Genomic DNA, 19,892 nt, shown 5'->3' with positions numbered 1-19,892 from the left:
GAACCTAATATAATGTTTCACCACATAATTGAACACATGCAAGCCTTTCACTTAATTCAACAAACAACCCATCTCTCTCTCTCTCTCTCTCTCTCTCTCTCTCTCTCTCTCTCTCTCTCTCTCTCTCTCTCTGTGTGTGAGTGCGTGTGTGTGTGTGTGTGTGGAATCTGTTCCCAAGAAAACATAGATGATCATTTTAACTAAGCTCTATTTTCTCATTTAACAGTTGGACACTACAAAGGCATTTTAAGGACAGGGCCAATCCAATGTTGGTGGTTGTTCCCATTATCCTTTCCCATCCTTATCCATTGTGCTTAATTAAGAAAGAAATTTAACCCTGCAAAAGCGACCACTTCCCAGATGATCCAAACCTACCTACCTCCCTCTCTCTCTCTCTCTCTCTCTCTCTCTCTCTCACCAATCAATAGGAATGCCAAACGAGAGAAAGAGTATATTTAGAGCATAGTTACTGGAAGCGCCCCCGGGGTGGCATGGTTCTAGCTCCATAATCCAGATCCTACGCTTCAAAGCAGGGATCTCAACCAGAACTCTCGTTTTTTTTTTCAAGGGAGCTCGCTCCCTTTCCACAGAATCTCGATTCCTTATTTGTAGGGACCTTGATCCCACCTAATCACGGTGCTTGATCCCTCTATTTGTGGACCTGAACCCCAACCAGGTTTGGATCACGATCCCCCAATTCAGTGATCTCAATCTGTATATTTATGGATCTTCATCTTTATCGGGATCTCAATCCCTATATTTGTGGACCTCCATCCTTATCATCCATTGATCCCAAAGGACCCAAACATCAAGAATTAAATTACCTACATTACCACTAGAGTTGTAAAATGTTTAAATTGTATCAAGAATTAAAACAATTAAAGCATTTAACACATTCGGAAGAGGGAACCCCATCTGTTGCATGATGGGATCTACTTTTCGTAAGCATTGGGACAGCGATCCTTTATAATTATAGATCGAGGACCCCAATTTATACAGATCATGGTCCCTAGGTATTTGGCAATGTTTAAAAAAAGGGACCACCCGGCGCCTACGCACTCGCCTAGGCACCCAAAATAAATTTTCCGCACGCCTTGACCTGGGCGCCCAACACGGGCGACTGTACCTGCGCAGGCGCCCAACACAGTTTACGATTTTTTTTTTTTACTTCGCCCAAAAGGGCAAAGGGGGTCATTTTGACCCCAAAGTTTGTATAAAAGAAGTTTAGGGGTTTATTTTTCAATCCCAAACTAAAAAAAACAAGAAACCCTCAATCTTAAACTTATTCATGAGAATCTAAAGCAATTGCTAAGAATCTAAGTACTTCTTGCGGATTGAAAAAGTTTGTTTTTCTAATTGAAATTATTTTTATGGCGCTATTGGTGGTATTAGAAGACTTTTAAGTTGATTTGTAGCTCGACTGAGATAACCAACATCGAATATCATAGATTGGGTAGAAAAGGTCAGTCTGTAATCCTTATTTGAGATTTATTTTTTCAATTTGAGATGTCTTCTGCGGTGTCTACTAGGGGTGGAAATCCGGAATGGAAATATTGAGTTAACCCGGATAAGAATGACAAAAATAAAATTATGTGTAATTTCTGTGGTCATGTTTCTAATGCCGGCATAAATAGATTTAAGAAACATCTTGCGGTTATTAGAGGTGATGTCGCCTCATGTAAAAAAGTCCCAGATCTTGTAAAGAAAGAAATTTTGGAGTACATTGAAGCTGAAAAGAGTAAAAAAATTGCAAAAAGAAAAGATATAGCAGAATTAAAGTCAGGGGTTCATATTTTTTATGATAATATTGAAATTGAAGAAGATGATGATGAAGAGGGGAAAGAAGAGGTAGCCATGGTTCATACTCAGAGCTCTAAGACCAAGAGGGCTTTTGGGTCTAAGAAGGCTCATACGAGAGGGCTTATGATAGTTTTTTTACACCTAGTCCTGAGACAGTAATTGAAAAAGGTAAGGGAAAGGGGAAAAAACCGGTGACAATTGAAAATAAGTTCAAAAAGGAAGATAGAGCCAGAGTGATTCAGTATATTGCTCGGTGGTTTTACCATGCGGGCATTTCTTTTAACACTGTTTGTTTGAATAGCTTCCATACAATATTGGAAGCAATTGGGCAATTTGGGTCAAGTGTGAAAGCTCCAACTCCTTAGGAGATTAGAGAGCCACTACTAAAGAAAGAAGTCGAGTACACTAATGTATATCTCATGACTCATAAGGAGGGATGGGCTAAATTTGGGGTTTTTCTTTGATGACAGATATGTGGAGTGATAGGAGGAGAGGAGTAACATGAATTTATTAGTAAATTGTCCTACGAGTACAATGTTTTTGAGCTCAATCGATGCTTCCAATGATGTTCATGATGCGCATTATATATTTTCTTTCATTGATAAGGGTATTGAGGAGGTTGGGGAGGAACATGTAATTCAAGTGGTCACAAATAATGCTGCTCCCAATCTAGCTGCAGGTCATTCGCTTCGACAAAAGAGGCCTCGCATATTTTGAACTCCTTGCGCTGCACGTTGCGTAGGTCTTATGCTTGAGGCAATTGGTAAATTGCCTCATATTAAAAGAATTATTTTTAAGGCTAAGGATGTTACAATCTTCGTATACAGTCACATACTTACCCTTAGCATGATGCCCAAGTTTACAGAAAAGATAAAGCTAGTGAGGCCGGGGGTCACTAGATTTGCCACTGCCTACCTTAATCTACAGAGCATGTATAAGAAGAAGATCACATTAAGGTTTATGTTTGCTTCAGAGGAGTGGAGTAGGTGTAAGTGGTCTAGAGATGCCAAGGGAAAGAAGACACGAGATATTTATTCTTTCGAAATATTTTTGGCGTGGGGTGAAGCATGCGATATTAGTATTTCTTCCCTTGGTGAAGGTCTTGCGCTTGGTTGATGCTGATAAGCCCTCCATGGGCTTTATATATGATGCAATGGAAAGGGTTAAGAATGAGATTGCTGAGAATTTGGACGATGATGCAACGAAGTATGCCCCAATTTGGGAGATTATAGATGATAAATGGGATAGGCAGCTCCATAGACCATTGCATGCAGCGGGGTACTACTTGAACCCCAAATTTTTTATGCAGATGCAGATATTGAGTCAAAAGGGGCAATTGTGGATGGTTTTAATGAGTGCCTTGAGAAATTGGTTCTTGATCCAAATATCCAAGATAAGATATCAATTGAAGAGCTAATTTCGTACAAATGTTCTTTGATGTCATTTGGGAAAGATAAGGCATTAAGGCAGAAAAACAATGACAAACCAAGTAATATTCTTTTGACTTATGTACCTTTGTTTTATAAAATATAAATTTATAATTTTCTTTCAAGTTCTGATAATGTTAAATACCTAAATTTATTATAAAGGTTGCCCACATATTGCAGCTCAACGGTGGAGACAATATGGGAGTAGCGCTCCAAACCTCCAGAAGATGGTTATGTGGATCTTGAGTTTGACAACTACCTCTTCTGGTTGAGAGCGCAATTGGAGTTCGTTTGAGATGGTATTTTACTATTTTACTATTTTAAAATAATAAAATTTTATATGCTTTTTTTGTTTATAAGTTCATATTCATTTTGTAATATAGATTCATAAAACGTACGAAGATCATAGACCTCTAGTAGTTACTTATGCATCAGTTTTCCTTATAGATGCATACAAAGAGAAGAAATAGGCTTGAGCAAAGGAAGCTCAATGACTCGGTTTTTGTTAGAGAGAATCAAAGGCTCAAGGAGAAGAAAAATCAACCAAAGAAGGACCCTCTCTCTTCGAAAGACATGGAGAATGCTTCAGACCCTGGTACTGAGGAGGTCTTCCCTGGGGAGGGTTTGACATGGGAAATGATCGAGGAGGCTTCAGGGCAAGCTTCTAATCCTAGGAGGGCCACTCGAGCAACTTCTTCTGTTGGTACTTCACGAAGGGAGATAGGGGAAGAGGAGGCAGATTCAGAAGAATCTCTAGAAGAAGAGGAATATGTTGAAGAGGGTGATGATTCTGATGATGACGACCTCAATTCTGATGCAGATGAAAGCAATGAAGATGATAATTCTGATTCTTATTGATGTCTTGATTGTCTTCTCCTTTCTTTTGAAGAACTTTAATACTTTATTGCACCATCTTGGTTTGGGCTATAGACATTTGGAGTTTGAAAGATTTTATTTAGTTATGTGGTTTGTAATTTTTTTGCCTTTTTGGACTATTTCGTTGTGTGGTTTACTAGTTTTTTTATAGTTTTGAAAGTCAGTTTGTTGATGACTTGGAGAGTTTGAGACTTGGATGTTATTATGGTTTATTTTATAGATAGAGAATATGGAGAATATGGGAGTTGGAGACCTTACAGTGCCTATTAGACTTTTAAATGTTTTGTATGGTTCAAAATTTGGAATAAATTACAAATTTTGACACAAATATGTGCATATATGTGCATTTGGATAGCAAATATATAAAAAAAACTTAAGAATTTGCACTGCATGGCGCCCGAGGTTTTGGGCGCCCAAACGCTGGGCACCAGGTAGGCCGCCTTGCGTTTTTTGAAACCTTGGTATTTGGGGTTGAGATCCCATGAGAAAAGGGATCTCGCTTTCATGAGCGTTGGGAACGAGATCCTTTATATATGGGATCTAGCTCCAGAATATATATGTTGTACGGAACGTGATCCCAAAATGCCGGAGCCTCTGTCACCCTTTGATCCACCATTCCCACTCCAGATCCCGAAGCCGTTCCCACTCCAGCTGCCGGTACTAAACATTCCATACATTTTCCTGAAAACTGAAGTTCATATATGTTAACCCAATGCGGCTGACATTTCATGTTTCTTTCACTCACTCCAGAGATCATTTAGATCACAGATAACCATCGCCTAAATCATCGTAAACCTAAATCTCCTCGCCAAAAAATCTTGTTTCAGACAGTAAATAGCTACCTCATACCAATTTAATACCTACTTACTTGATGCCCTGTCTAGGTCACACAAATCATAAAGTATTAATTGCTTGCCTCCCCCCCCCTCGTAGATCATAGATGTTGGAGGTGGGAGCAGACTCAGTAGCGGGATCAATTTGAGGAACACTAAACCGCCATAGGGTGGACGCTCCCTGGGGTTAGAGTCAACGTCTGTATATTCAACAAGTTGAGCTAGATCCTAAGATAGCTGGGAGCAAGATCCCTTGTCACTAGGATCAAGGTTTTGACTTGGAAGGATCAAAGCTCACTATGCATTAACGAGATTAATTAATAATATATGATAAAATTAGGATCGAACTAATGCTCGTTCGATCTATTATCATACACCTTAGCTTATTACTAATGCCACAATTATTGTACTCCAATTTACTATAATAATAATACGATTTAACAATATCATAAATTGGCTTACTATGTTATTAAACTAAAGTTTTTTAATACCATAATTCTTGGGTACCATGGTATGATATGCACCACGGTTTAACATATTCTAAAGAAATAAATATATAATACTAAGGAGAGGAGCAGTAGCTCAATTAATAGTATATAATACTAAGGAGAGGAGCAGACTCTATAGACTTTCACAGTCTATAGATTATTATCCTTGGAGGGATCCTACAAGCATGTAGACTGAGGTGAGGTCCCATTTCATAAGAGAGAGATCCCTATTTCTCTAAACCCAGCTCCCTTTAAGACTCCTTAGAGGAACCATAGGAACAAGTTCCTAAGGTGGGACCATGGCCTTACCCCCAAGGTTCCCTCAACTATGTCCTGGACAAGTGCAATACTTTTAGACTGCATTGAGAACCCATCAGCAATCTGTGCACAACACGTCATGCCCTTCCAACAACTCAAAACATCAAGATGGAAATTAGAATGATTACAAAGAAAACAAATTTGACCTGCCATTATGATGCCCGAATACAATTAGCACCAGCACCAGGTTGTGCAAGCAAGAAATGGCTGGATGATGCACTTATATGATGGTCACACCCTACAAAATGGGGATGCAACAACAGCATTCCACAATGAGGGGTGAAGGGTCTCAACCAAAACTCAGACGAGATATGTACAAAGACCTCAATCAAGTGCACTCTGAATGAAATGCAGGGAAAAGAATCAATAGTGTTTTGCTGAAAACCATGGAAGGGTAAAAATATATATATATTGACAGTTAAACTGTGAAAGCTCTATAGAGTCTTAAGTTGATAATAATCTTCAAAATACTACTTATAGCACAACTTAAAATTGGTTAAAATGACACATGCATGGAATCCAAAGATATAAATTAATTGATTAACCCAAGTTTTAAGTCTTCACTTGTCAAGAGATGAAACAAGGAATACCTTAATCATACAATTGCAAAATCTTCTCAGACTATAAATACTTTTGTAGGGAAAAAAGGAATTGGAAAGTGTGGCATTTCTTCTCCCCATTAGAAATTTTTCTTGAAATGTAATGTGTGGCAGCAGCAATAGAAAGACCATGTAAAACTCAATTTAACCAATCAACAATTTCAAAATGCATCTGCACCGACCCATTTGTGGAAAAGAAGTGCAAAAATATGAGACGCAAATGACTGGCTCCATAGTTGGACGATCAAATCAAGAATAGGCTTTCCACTATCAGGCATCTTAGCATAGTGGTCAGCAAGCACATCGTAGAAACACAACGAGCTCTTGATCCCATCCTCTCTTGAAGAAGCTCCATCGTCATCCATGCTGAGAATGATGTCTGGTTTACAAATCGATCATAAGAACATAGAATAGATCAAAGGAATATGACAGGTCTATATCATAATAAATATGACAGGTCTATATCATAATATCACCAGTCCAAATCAACAATGCACCACTAAGATTTTATTCTAACTTCTAACATTTAAAATGTATAAAAAAATCTGAAATGTAAAACCCTATCAAGAAACAGAATTGTGAAGAAGAACCCTTGGCAATCTCCTGTGGTGAGTGGATCATATTTTGGTAGAGGCATCTTAGTCATGTAAGAGTCAATCAATCTCCTTATTTCTTTTACCACACAAAGCTAATGAGCCTCTCCTTATACCGTTGCTAAGAGTGCATAAGGAATGAGCCCCTCTTAGTCTGTTACTACATTAGTGTCAGTTGTCCATGAGATGCCTCCTAGGCGACGTTTCCCTTTCCTATCTCTGCTTTTTGTTCTTTGTCATGTTGTCTGTTAATTCACAATATTATTATATTTTCAGAAAAAAAAAGAGAAAAGTAAAGTCCTGAAAGAACTAAAACCAGAAAAAATAATAGAGATAAAAATACCAAGAGAGCTTACTATTAAAAAAAAAAAAAAGCCACATGAAGTACAATTTTCATGGCACATGACATGAAGAAAAAATGAGAAGCTAAGAACTCAAGATAAAGCAGCCAATGGCAACAAATGGCACTTCAACCAAGGGAACTATGACATGAGTGTTTAAAAGTTACATGCTTAAGTATTGTTCACATCTCTCAAAATGAACATATGATGCAGCCTAGAATACGAACATATGACGCAGCCTAGAATACTGCTCTCGAGTACCTAGATAAGATAGACAAGCTTAAAGTCTACAAGAGGAACGGCAGAAGGGTAAAATAGTCATTGGATATTAACAAATGGCTATGAGATTAGATGGATGGCCAGGATTAAGTCTTGTTTAGGGTTTTCTTACATAATACTCGAGCATAATGAGGATCTTGTTATGGACTTTATTCAAAACCCTAGAGCATCCAGTGCTTCATTCTTTTATCTCTAGTTTTTGCATCTTTCTCTAATTTTGGATCGTCCCTATCTTCTTTTTTTGCTAAACCCTAGCTCCAATCTATAGGTCTGCATCAGGTTGGTATCGGAGCTCGACAATCTGTATGGTAGTGTTGCTCTGTATGGTAATGTAGCAATGGTTGTAGTACTGTACTATACGGATGGTACTATAGTACTATATAGACAGTATTGTAGCATCAATTTTTGTGCCCTAGATCAACAATCATGCCTCCGTGTAGATGAAAAGGAGGGAAGGCGACAACCGAAGAAGCCTTTGATGCTGGTTTGCAAGAAGGGATTGCAGATCTTAGGAGATTGGTCAAAACCCTAGCTATGCATTTGGCGCAGATGGAAGCCCCATCTCAGGAGAATGAGCTCAAGGCAGATGATGAATCCATAAATCCCTTCCATGATCAAGCTCCAAGGAGCGAGGTAGCTGTCGTACTGATAGGGATAGTAGGAGGTGGGAAACTGGTCTCAAGGTTGAAATCCCCGAGTTTTATGGAAGTCCATCTAGGGTCAATCATGGAGAAACTTGGTTCTCATCAAATGGTTCTCAAGATCAACACGTTGTGGATTGGGACTCACCACCGGTCTTTGACAAGTACCTAGATGAAGATTTAGGTGTTGCGAAAGAAGTGGGTGATCATAGTTTTAATGGTGATCCAATCCATAAAGAGGATCAAGAAGAAGATCTTACATTGGAGAGGATTTTGTGGATGCTCCTATTCTTGATGAAGAACCAGGTCGACGTCAAGGAGGTGTTACCAAAATATTAGAAATAACTGGTTTCTTTGTCCCTAAAGAAAGTAGTGAGGAGAATGGTATTGTCAATGGTAATGATTGTTCTTCTTTGAGTTCTACTTGAATATGGAGTATCACATTAAGTGCGCCCCAAGGGTTTTGTGATATTTTCCTATGAGCATTTTGTTGGTGAGTTGAATATATAAGGTGGCCATCAAATGTTTGCCTATGTGGTTCCAAATGTTGCAATTCAGCTTAAACCATTATTTTCTTTTGAGTGGAGAACCTCTATATCTAATCACAATGTGCGAATTAAAGGAAATCATGGAGGCAATGCATCATTAATCTTGAGCCGCTTCAAAATTCATGGTAGAGTATTCTCCGATGTGTTCAGGACCAAGTGCGTTGTGCTTATTTACTACAAGTATGGCATATCCAAATGGGCCCAAAACGTGATTAATCCAATGTCTATGGGGAATGCAGTAAAATGACACATGGCATTTCATGATCTCAAGTCTCGTCAAGGTAGGAACGTTCAAAATTTTGAAGAAGATCAATTACAATGCCTACAAATTGAAGCTTCCCAGCCATATTTGCACTTCCAATGTTTTTAATGTCAAACATCTCATTCCATATCATGGTGATACCTCCGATGACGAGCCGCTGAATTTAAGGGCAAATTCTTTTGAGGAAGGGAGGACTGACATAGCCCAAAAAACTGCTCTCGAATATCAAGAAAAGAGAGATAAGCTTAAAGTTCACAAGAGGTACTTCAGAAGGGACAAATAGTCATTGAATCTATCTTTTTATGTCTTTTATTTATTTTTTGAGTCATTTATTTAATTAGGGGCTTTAGTAGTCATTTCTAGAGTCTTTTGTCTTTTTATTTACTTAAAGTCTTTTATAATAAATGATCATGAGATTAGATGGATGGTCAGGATTAAGTCTTGTTTAAGGTTTTCTTATATAAGATATGTACTCAAGTATAGTGAGGATCCTGTTATAGACTTTATTCAAAACCTTAGAGCAGCCAGTGCTCATTCTTTTATCTCCAGTTTTTGCATCTTTCTCTAATTTTGGATCTTCCCTATCTTCTTCTTTGATAAACCCTAGTTCCAAGCTACTAGGTCTGTCTCATCATACATATTAGATATTCCCTTCCTGCTCATCTCTTTTTCTTTTCTTTTCTTTTGGATTGTCTTATACACTGGTAAAATCAATGCTATATATTTAGGATAAATAATCCTATCTAACTAGAAGTCATCCCAACCTCAGTGGGCTTGGCCAAATCCTAGATAGCAATAACAACAATATTAATAAGCTACCCCAACAGTTACATACATAGCAATTTCTACGTGCCAATCAAGGACATCGGGAACCACTGGTGTCACATAATCCCTTGCTTGTGATATACCTCTTTATATATAATGCAATGCACAATTATAAATAATCATGCACTAAAATTGCGGTGAGCGATAGGGATCACAGAAGAAGAAACAAATGTTTATTACTATACCCTACAAGAAAGGAGTATGACAAGATCATATTACCTTGAGCACGAACATCAACCTCTAAAGCTACATCTGTGAATAACTCTTGTAATAAGCTGGATCTTTGAGATTGGGAGTCTAGAGCCTGCAAGAATCACAAACATGAATTGATAAGCACAAACTCTCTAGGTTCAGAAAACATCGTTTAGACAAACACTAGTTGCTACTGAATAATTTTGCAGAACTAGCAGGATAAATGTTAAGATTTCTGATTATAATTAAACACTTCATTCCATAGATTTCATTAAAAAACAACCAAGAAATAGAAACCAGAACTTCACAAGTATGAATGGATTGAATGACCAACCCAGCGTTATCAAGACAAAAAAAGAAAGATTTAGCCATTGATGATTTCCCTTACACAATCAAACCACCAGAAAATCAGTGACTACCTAGTTAACTAGATGCCCCAGTAGCACCAAGATGAAAGCTCTAGAGCCATTTGATGGAGCACAATTGCAGGCATGGGATGCATTTTGCATCCCACCAAAACCCTAATAGAAGCTCGAAGACTATGCTTCAGAACAAACAAAGAAAACATGCAAATTCCAGGTAGAGTATATCTATGATTCAGGACACGATATTCTCCATGAAGCTAGAGGACAGCATTGAGTCTGCTGACTGGAAGGTGGCATTCTTATGTTAACTACCCTTTCATCATTGGTGGATATTCAGACATTAACTAGGCAGCATCCCTAGTGAATGGATATTCAACAACTATTGGTCATTGCACTATGTCCGAAATAACCTGGTCACATTGAGGAAAGAGAAATAAACCAAAATCGCCCAATCCAAAGCCAAAGTTGCCATGACTTCCCCCATGCATGAGGCTTGTATCAAAGCTGTTGATAAGGATTTGAAAGTCTCCTACCCCACCAACAAGTTCTATGAAAGTCAAGTAGCAGTTAAAATTTCCTGAAATCTAGCACTCTATGTGTGCATGAAGAAGTGAGAATTACCATGTCACCTGCAAAAGGTCCCAGCCAAAATCATACACATTTCCAATATCAAAACAGAACTAGTAAACATCTTCACCAATGTTGTGGAGTGACTTTGGGCAAGTTGGGCATGCTTGACACTCAAGCACCGTACTGAGTTGGACAGTAGCGATCCATGTTTCAAATTGTAATAGCGTGCGTGACAGCAAAATCTTCTTGTTCATTATCAGAGTAGAACGTACATAATCCCATGACCTATATATATATATATATATATATATGTGTGTGTGTGTGTGTGTGTGTGTGTGCATATGTGTGTGTGTGTGTGTGTATATATATACACACATATATATATGTACACATATATATAGATATATATACACACACACACATATATATATATATATATACATATGTACATATATATGTATATATATATATAGGGAAAAGATGGGATTAGGCCACTAGCTCATATGAACATATGAGCCCAACGGCCCAGATTGAATCTGGGCCGATCTGACAATCAATAATGTCCGGTAGTATTTGAATTTTTTTTTTTTCTACAGATCCAAATCACTTGAAATTTTAAGTGTGTGTTCTTCTCATCAAGGCGCACCTAATAAAAATATTAAAAACAATTATTCGTGAAAAACAAAATGACCAATATACCCCCAAAACTTTTCGGGGACATTTGGGTCAATTTATTTTATGTAAAATATTTTTTTGATATTTTTCAAAGATTCACCTATTTTTGATGAACACACGCCTAAAATTTCAAGTGATTTGGATTTGTAGAAAAAAAACTAAAATTCAAACACTACTGGACATCCGTGATCGTCTGATCGACCCAGATTCAATCTGGGACATTGGGCTCATATGTTCATATGAGCTAATGGGCTAATCCCATCTTTTCCCATATATATATATATATATATATATATATACACACACATACACATATATATACCCGTACACACATATATACACACATACACACAGATATATATATATATATATATATATATATATATATATATATATATATATATATATATATATATATATATATATATATATATATACAGGCATTCTAAATTGGCCATATGCATTGAGGCTAGACCTGAAAAAGCAGAGGGGGAGGAGGTGGACTATGAATAACGAATAAAAGGGTGGGATCTCGGCTGAAGTAGATGAATATTGCGATCAATTTGTTACTCAACCTAGACGAATGGGATCTCCACCACTAAATACGAAAAAGGACATCCGTGGGAAGGGGAACAGAAAACCGTTCAGCTGACTAGTAATCAAGAAAAGACCCCTAAATAATCAACCGTCGGATCTTTGGTCGAACAGATTATCAGATACAATCGAACTGCTAACCCAATCCATTCTTTCACTTGATGGATGGACTACCCGATCACTACCTGCTTCTTCTGCATTATATGATGGTTCCTTTCCGGCTGATCGATCGACTAACAAGGATGGGGGGATGAGACCAGTATAACCACAACTACTGGGAACGACCATCCATTCCGTCTATTATGGGGGGCAGGGGGGGGGGACGGGGGGGTAATCTGCAGGCTATGCAACCATTAAGTCATGTGGTGGGGATTAGTCGATTCAATGCCCTCCCCTGCCAACTCTACCACTGAGCTTGGGACCGACAAAACTATGAAATACATTTCCCCCCTCGCTAGCGCTTCTCCCACATCTTTCAGTATATACTCATATATGTACATATATATACTCATATACACTTCTATATGTACATATATATGTATATATGTGTATGCATGTGTGGGTGTGGGTGTGGGTGTGTGTGTGTGTGTGTGTGTGTGTGTGTGTGTATATATAGGAAAAATTTTATATAAGGTTGTGACCTTAAAATGTAGAATTAAAGATGCACCTCAAAAATCTACTGAGATAGGTTTTTTTAATGTTGAAAAACCCTAAAATTGATCATCTCGACATCGAGAGGTATAATATGACAAAAGAAAAAGATTTTGAGTCCCATAAATAGTGCATCTTGCAACACATTATCTAGACCGTCCATTTTCAATATTTTCATATGTTTATCGATCTACTTGATTTTAACTATTTTTAGAGTTTAAAATTTTATAATTCGATATGAAAATAGATTTTCAGATAATCCTAAGAATTTTTTACACCAAAAGTACATGTTATGATTAAATTTGGAGGCGCTCCTTAATTGGATTGTTTAAGGTTGCAACATTATAGAAACCACACCCATATATATATATATATATATATATATATATGGAAAAGATGTGCACCCAAGTGCGTACTGCTACACTAAACGCCCACGGCTCAGGCCCAAATTGAATCTGGGCCGATCTGACAATCATGGATGTCCAATAGTGTTTGAATTTTAATTTTTTTTTTACAAATCCAAATCATTTGAAATTTTAAACGTTTGTTCTTCAAAAAAAGGCTAATCTATGAAAAATATCAAAAAACAATTTTACATGAAATAAATTTACCAAAATACCCCTGAAAAGTTTCAGGGGGTATTTTGGTTAATTTGTTTTTCGGGAATTACTTTTTTATATTTTTATTAGGTGTGCTTTGACGAGAAAAACGCACGCCTAAAATTTCAAGTGATTTGGACTTGTAGAAAAAAAATAAAAATTCAAATACTATCGGACATCCGTGAGCGTCAGATCGGCAGCAGAAGGGCCAAGATTCAATCTGGGCCATTCGCGTATGGGCGTACATTAGTGATATATATATATATATATATGAGTGAACCTTACAATAGCGCGGCAGCTATAATTAATAGTAATATAGGTGGAATCCTAGTCGTCAGGTCTTCATCATGTGGTTCAGAATGCATATCACCATATGAATTTTAAATTTTTTCTATAAATCTAATTAAGATGAAATTTTGGGTGTATATACCTAACACTATTGCGCACCATATAAAAATATAAAAAATTATTTTCAATAATTTGAAATGGCCAAATTACCCCTGTCATTTTTCAGGGGTATTTTGGTCATTTTATATTTTGGGAAATATTTCTTATATATTTTTTACTTGTGCGCCCTATTTTTTAGTATACACGTTTAAAATTTCATTATGATCCAATTTCTAGAAAAAATATTAAAATTCGTATAGTGATACACATTCTGAACCACATGATGAAGATTTGACGGTTCCCGTTCTACCTATATTACTATTCATTATAGCTGCCCAGCTATTGTTAGTTTCTTCCTATATATATATATATACACACACATACAAATACATGAGAAATGAGAGGGATGTCAAACCTAATGCACCATCCCATCACAAATCCTATTGCACCAACCTATCATCTCCAACAATTGTTCCTCACCTCTGAATCCAGCTTGCTTTCCAAAAGCATAACTTTTCATCCATATATCCATTTGGGCTGATCAAAGCTCAACTTTAAGATCTCTTTGAGATCTACAACCCTTATCTCAATAATTTTTTCTTAATCCCGGCCTATTGGCCTCCAAATTATGGTCAAAAGCATAACTTTAGGTCAAGGTACATCTATCTCCTTTATCCTACCATCTTCTTTCATTTTATCCTTTGATATGCTTGCCCATCCAAGATCCCTCACAAACAAAATATGTCACCCTTCTTGTCCTCTTCCAGAACCACCCTTGAACTCTAATAAGATGGCCAACGCTTCCCAAAATCCCCAACATCACTACACCCTTGAACCCTAGATCTGCCCTAATTCAACCCTAGAATGCTTCTTCCCACCTTCAATCCTTACTAGACAGAGAAAATCCAGCAACTATTTATCCGTTTAGAAACCCTAAAACCTATCCTAAAGCTTACTTTCAACCAACCAAACCCACCAGAGTTCATTGAGACCTCATATTATCCAATTCTGTCCCAATCGGAAACCTTCATAAGGGCTAAAACCCTGCTCCCCTAAACTTTTTAGGGAACCAAACCCAAATAAGACTCCTAACTCCTACCCTAATTAAGACTGCCAAATCTGATAATTGGGTCTCCCAATCTAAACCAAACCCCTTCCTTCCTAACCCACCTCACATGTCACACCCGTGTAGGAGCCAATCCCCCTTGTCCTACATCACCTGCTTACTCATCTACGAGCATATATGATGTTTAAAGCATTACTTTCTAAACGGACAAGAAACTTAAATCCCTTGAAAGTTTAGTTCCCTTGGAGATTAATAAAGAGTGAAATAACCATGTTGAAATCTTGGAATAAAAAGGCCTTTGACAGGCAAGATCAGCATTTCCAATGAAAATATCCAAAGTGAGAAGACTATAAAGAAAAACAAAACACACAACTTTTTAGTCCCTCAACCAACATTTTTTTCTTTTATGTGGGTGGGTTGGAAGGGAACATCCAACGATTCCATACTTGCCTTGAAGAAACAAATTTGAAAGCAAATGCTACTACTTTGCCCCATTCAGTGTTGGTGAGTCATATAACTTCAAACACATGGCAGATAGGATTATGCCATCGATTTGGGTTAAAAGAAGGCTTCTTATCATAACCTTAGGGGGCACTGTATCACCAGGCTTTTAAGGAACAAGACCACCCAGTTTGACAGATTTGGGCTGAAATAACACCGGTGAAGGTCCTGATCAGCTAAAAATGCAGAAAACAAATCAAAACAAGTGATCCATCAGTCCAACAGATTCAGCACCAAACTAATGTTTTAAACATACTGCATAATACATTGGCAACATTAGGAACCCCTAAGTTTAAGAATAAGTTGGATTTTCTATGTTCCTAATAGCCTAACCCAACTAATCCAATACCACAGGATCTAAGCTATTCCAGGAGTGGTGTTCTTCAAAGAAGGCATCTCCTATACCTCCCAGTAACTTAATGGACATTTTTGCTCCATGTACGGAGTACGGGGAGGTATTTGACTGTATACCAAAAAATGGACTATAGCGAGCACAGTGAGTAGTACAAGTGACTATTGGCTGTGGATACTAGCAATAATGACTGTGACCACTCTATACCTATGAAACTTGCACGGCTGAAGCTGCCTATAAGTACAAAGTTCACCAGCTTCAAAATGTTCTAAAAGTAGGATTTAAGGGTTTTTGTTTAGGAAAGAAGGGATCACCTTCCCCCTTAGTTTCCTCTGCCCCCATCAACTAGATCAAACAACAGTCATACTTGAACTCATACCAAAGAGGTTGTAAAGGATAAAGAAACAAAATACAGAATCTATATTATGGGAAGTTCTTGGAACTGCAGTCCATGTTATGTAACTCCTGCCATTGTAATAGCTCCTCAGAATTACACTAGAAAGATGTGTTTTATGGAAATCATTGGGATTCTCAGAGCACATGCATAGATTGAATTATTGGTCTGAAAGTATAAAGTTACTATACTTTCATCTTTCATATAATACAAGTCAAATATTTCCCAAAAAAATAAAAAGCATAAAGTTTCCATAATTTTGTATATATGGTTTAAGTTAGAAGATGCTCGTTGTTTTCATCTAATTTTTAAATTACATTTATGCTCATTTTTCTATTGTTTTAGAATTTCTTGTAGAATATATGATGCAACAATATAATCTCATCTGAGTCAAATAGCACGACCACCAAAACCATACACATATAAGCAGCTCAATGGCTATAAACACAGCTTTTTTGGTGAAATGAAACCATACAGTTAAAGAACGAATAAATGCAGTTGAAATTGATGCTATCGATATGGCATAGAAAGAGAATATTTAAAAACTGTTCTAATGAACAAAAAGGAAAAATTAACATTTTGAAGCTGGGCAAACAGAGAGGAAACAAGAGGAATTGCCGAATTGCATTTAGGATTCTATAGTGCCAGTCTTTCTCCCTAATCCCAATGAATAAAAAACAAAAGACTATTGAGGCCTAAATCACATAGGACTATAAAACAGAGGAATTGAATGTAGTGTTTTTTACTTCATGTCATTTTTTCCACATCCAGAAACCCTAGCTATCACAACTCAGCCATGTAAGAGAAGAACACCATGAATGAGGAGATAGATCACATGCTCTCTCTCTCTAACCTGTTGAAGCTTCTTCTGTATCTGTTGCGTGAGTGCAGTGAGAGAAGCCGTGCGCGCAGAGAGAGAAGCCAGCGGCATCATGCTGCAAGAGCATTTGAAACAAAACAGAAAAACCCTAGATGACTTTCTCACTCTACAAGGGAAAGAACTATAGCATCAACAAAGGAGAAACATAATCAAAGAGAGTGAGAGAGAGGATCTGGATTAATGAGGAAAGATCAAGAGGAACAGGAGATCGTTTCCAACATTTTATCCTCCAATCTTCTCAAATGCTCTGTGATCGATTTTCCCTCTCGTTTGTCATTATCCATTGTACGTCAGCAGAAATGATCCAAACCAAAACAGGAAAATTGTTCCATGCGGGCTGGAGCGCATTTCTACATTGCAGTCCAGAAAGTGTAAAGCATCCATCTTAAAGATGGATCCATGTAGGCCTTCCATCTAACAAATGGAAAGCATTGGTGCAAATGTTTTTTTAGTAGAATTATTATTTATAATTAAAAAAAAAAAGTATATTCATGATGTTCATGTCTGAAATTTCATGCCTCTAAAAATTAAATCTTAAAAAGCACCTCAAAAATAGATTTATTAAGAAACCGCGTTTCTACATACGCGGGCTTGGCCGCATAGAAACCAGGCCCAAACAAAAGGCCTTTTTCACCTGTCGCTTCACAACTACGACGTCGTTTGAAAAGTACGATGGATGCGACACAGATCTAGCGCTGGAGGTGCCTGTCAAGATTGGCATTGTTTTATTATTATTATTATTTGACCAATTCTCGCAAGTTATTTTTCTTTGAGCGCTTACACTATGCTCCCTCGGGAGAATAGTTTACTTCTACTTCGTGGATCTAAAGACTTGGGACGATTTTTTCAATACGAAATACTGCGGACCACTTAAAGAAATAATAGATGATTATTCAAAAAATAAAATTTGAAAATTGAGTCTTTTAACACTTAGATCTCACCATCTAAAAATTAGATAGTCACTATTCAATCTCGTGACGGTTATCTTTTCAATTGCATAGAGGGCACAAGTACTATTTTTTTTTATTGACCCGGTTTCTATGCGGCCAAGCTTGCATATGTAGAAATGTAGGCCTTTTAATAAAATCTATTTTTGAGATGGATTTTAAGACTTAATTTTTAAAGACATGTAATCTCTAATATGGAGATCATGAATGTGAAAAAGCAAATAAATTTTAAAAATTAAAAATAATAATTCTAGTAAGAAAACATTTGGACCGTTAGTTTCTATTGTTTTTAGATGGAACACCTACTTGCATCCATCTTTAAAATGGATGATTTACACTTTGTAGACCACATAGATAGAAATGCAGTCCAGCCCGCATGAAACAATTTTCTTTTTTTTATTGATAAATTGAAGAGGTTACATCCCCCAAAATTTGGGGTCCTTACATTAATTATAAGTGGGCTTTTATCGGGGGAAAGTTTTCTATACTTTCCTTACTGTATAGAGGTTATATATTTTTCCCTTCATCCAACCGTCCAATTTAGATCAAGTGAGCCACTGACCGTTTGAACAAGATCTAATGCCTCAAAATATTTCATTTTTAGTTTCTCTACAAATCATATGAAATATGAAATTTGGTGCGTGCCACCTTCTCAATGGGATGCAAGTAAAAAATATTTTAAAATTTAGTGTCAAAATATTTTGTATAAAAAATTAAAAATAAAATAGTACAAAGGCAAATCATTGTGATTGGGTCCATCTCAGCCGTCCATTCTGATCGGATGGCTGGATAGGAGGAAGTATATAACTCCCATATAACAAGGGACGTATAGAAAGCTGACCTTTTTAAGTGAGGGAGTAAATGAATATTCTACTCCCAAGGGAGTAGAATATCTTTAGGATTTTTAAAAAGAAAATAAATTATTGCATGTAATTTAAGGTGAGGTTCGTGTAGGATGTTCACCTTATGCTATGAGCATATCTATTTTTTATAGGAAGATTTACTTTTTATTGTCGGAAACCTTACAACGGCTAGAAAAATCTATGTTCAACTCTGATTATGAAATTTAAAATTCTAAAAATGATACAAATCAAGTAGATCTATAAAGATTTGAAATCCTTAAAAATAGGTAGTCTAGATAACTTGTTATAAGATACATTATTTTTAAGGCTTGAAATTCTTTTTTTTTTTTATATCATTTCAAAGGCGAAATGATCAACGAAAAATATACAATGTGACCATCTATCTTTGATACAAGATGGTCACAATTAATCTTGACCTTTAGATGTGAAGTTAGATGGATGCATTGCAGTTACCTGGATCTCGACATGAGGTTCTGAGCTCTAGGTTCATGGAGTTCTTTCTTCCGGCTACTGTCATGATCAACTTCTTCAGGCTCTTCCTCTTCGGGTTCTCACCCTCCAGATGCATGGAAAGGAAAGACTAAGGTAACTACCCTGGAGTGTGATGCACGTAGGAGAACACAGAGAAACTTCAGCTGCGGTGACTCCAAGCATTCTCATGGGGGCTTTGGCGTCCTTGGCTCTACTCCAGGTGGTTCGTGGAAGATAGCTTGCTTTGGGACGACTGCAGTTAAACCCCTTTTTTCTAATGTCAAGGATGCTGAAGTTATTGAAATAGAAGATCGAGCAACTTCTAACTGGTTGTCTATGCTCGACAAGGCTTTGGTTCGCTCTTTTAGTCCATTGGTGAAAGATTTGAGTATGCTTCAAGATTGGGCTACCAAAACCTGGAAATACAAGTTATCCTGCAGGATGATCCCAAGTAAAAGAGCCTTGATGTTCGTTGAGAGAGAAGAAGGTTTTCTCCAACATATTTTGGAGATTCAGAGGAACCCTTATGTCTTTGGATAGATGGTCCTATAAAAT

The 19,892-nt window shown here is 37.1% G+C and overlaps 1 protein-coding gene across 4 annotated transcripts in view; it reads right to left on the bottom strand.

The window, feature by feature from the left end:
• Positions 1-17,579, bottom strand: part of LOC18435955 (K-stimulated pyrophosphate-energized sodium pump protein) — a 36,444-nt gene extending 18,865 nt beyond the window's left edge. The window contains exons 1-4 of one of the 4 annotated variants that reach the window (XM_020668296.2): positions 17,276-17,579; positions 17,030-17,111; positions 10,050-10,134; positions 6,524-6,720 (exon numbers count right to left, since the gene is read on the bottom strand). In XM_020668296.2, the coding sequence (XP_020523955.1) occupies positions 6,524-6,720; positions 10,050-10,134; positions 17,030-17,111; positions 17,276-17,340 (429 nt within the window). In that variant the 5' untranslated portion in view covers positions 17,341-17,579. Of the gene's footprint in view, positions 1-6,523; positions 7,180-10,049; positions 10,135-17,029; positions 17,250-17,275 lie in introns of those variants that run through there. The other 3 variants (XM_011625753.3, XM_088873843.1, XM_088873844.1) reach the window with 3 other exon arrangements.
• Between the last annotated feature and the right edge of the window lie 2,313 nt (positions 17,580-19,892).

The sequence above is a fragment of the Amborella trichopoda genome, chromosome 8 (genome assembly GCF_054954075.1).
Source record: "Amborella trichopoda isolate Santa Cruz 75 chromosome 8, AtrichopodaSantaCruz75HAP2 v2.0, whole genome shotgun sequence".
Lineage (NCBI taxonomy): Eukaryota > Viridiplantae > Streptophyta > Magnoliopsida > Amborellales > Amborellaceae > Amborella > Amborella trichopoda.
This window is presented reverse-complemented; position numbering and strand designations above follow the sequence as displayed.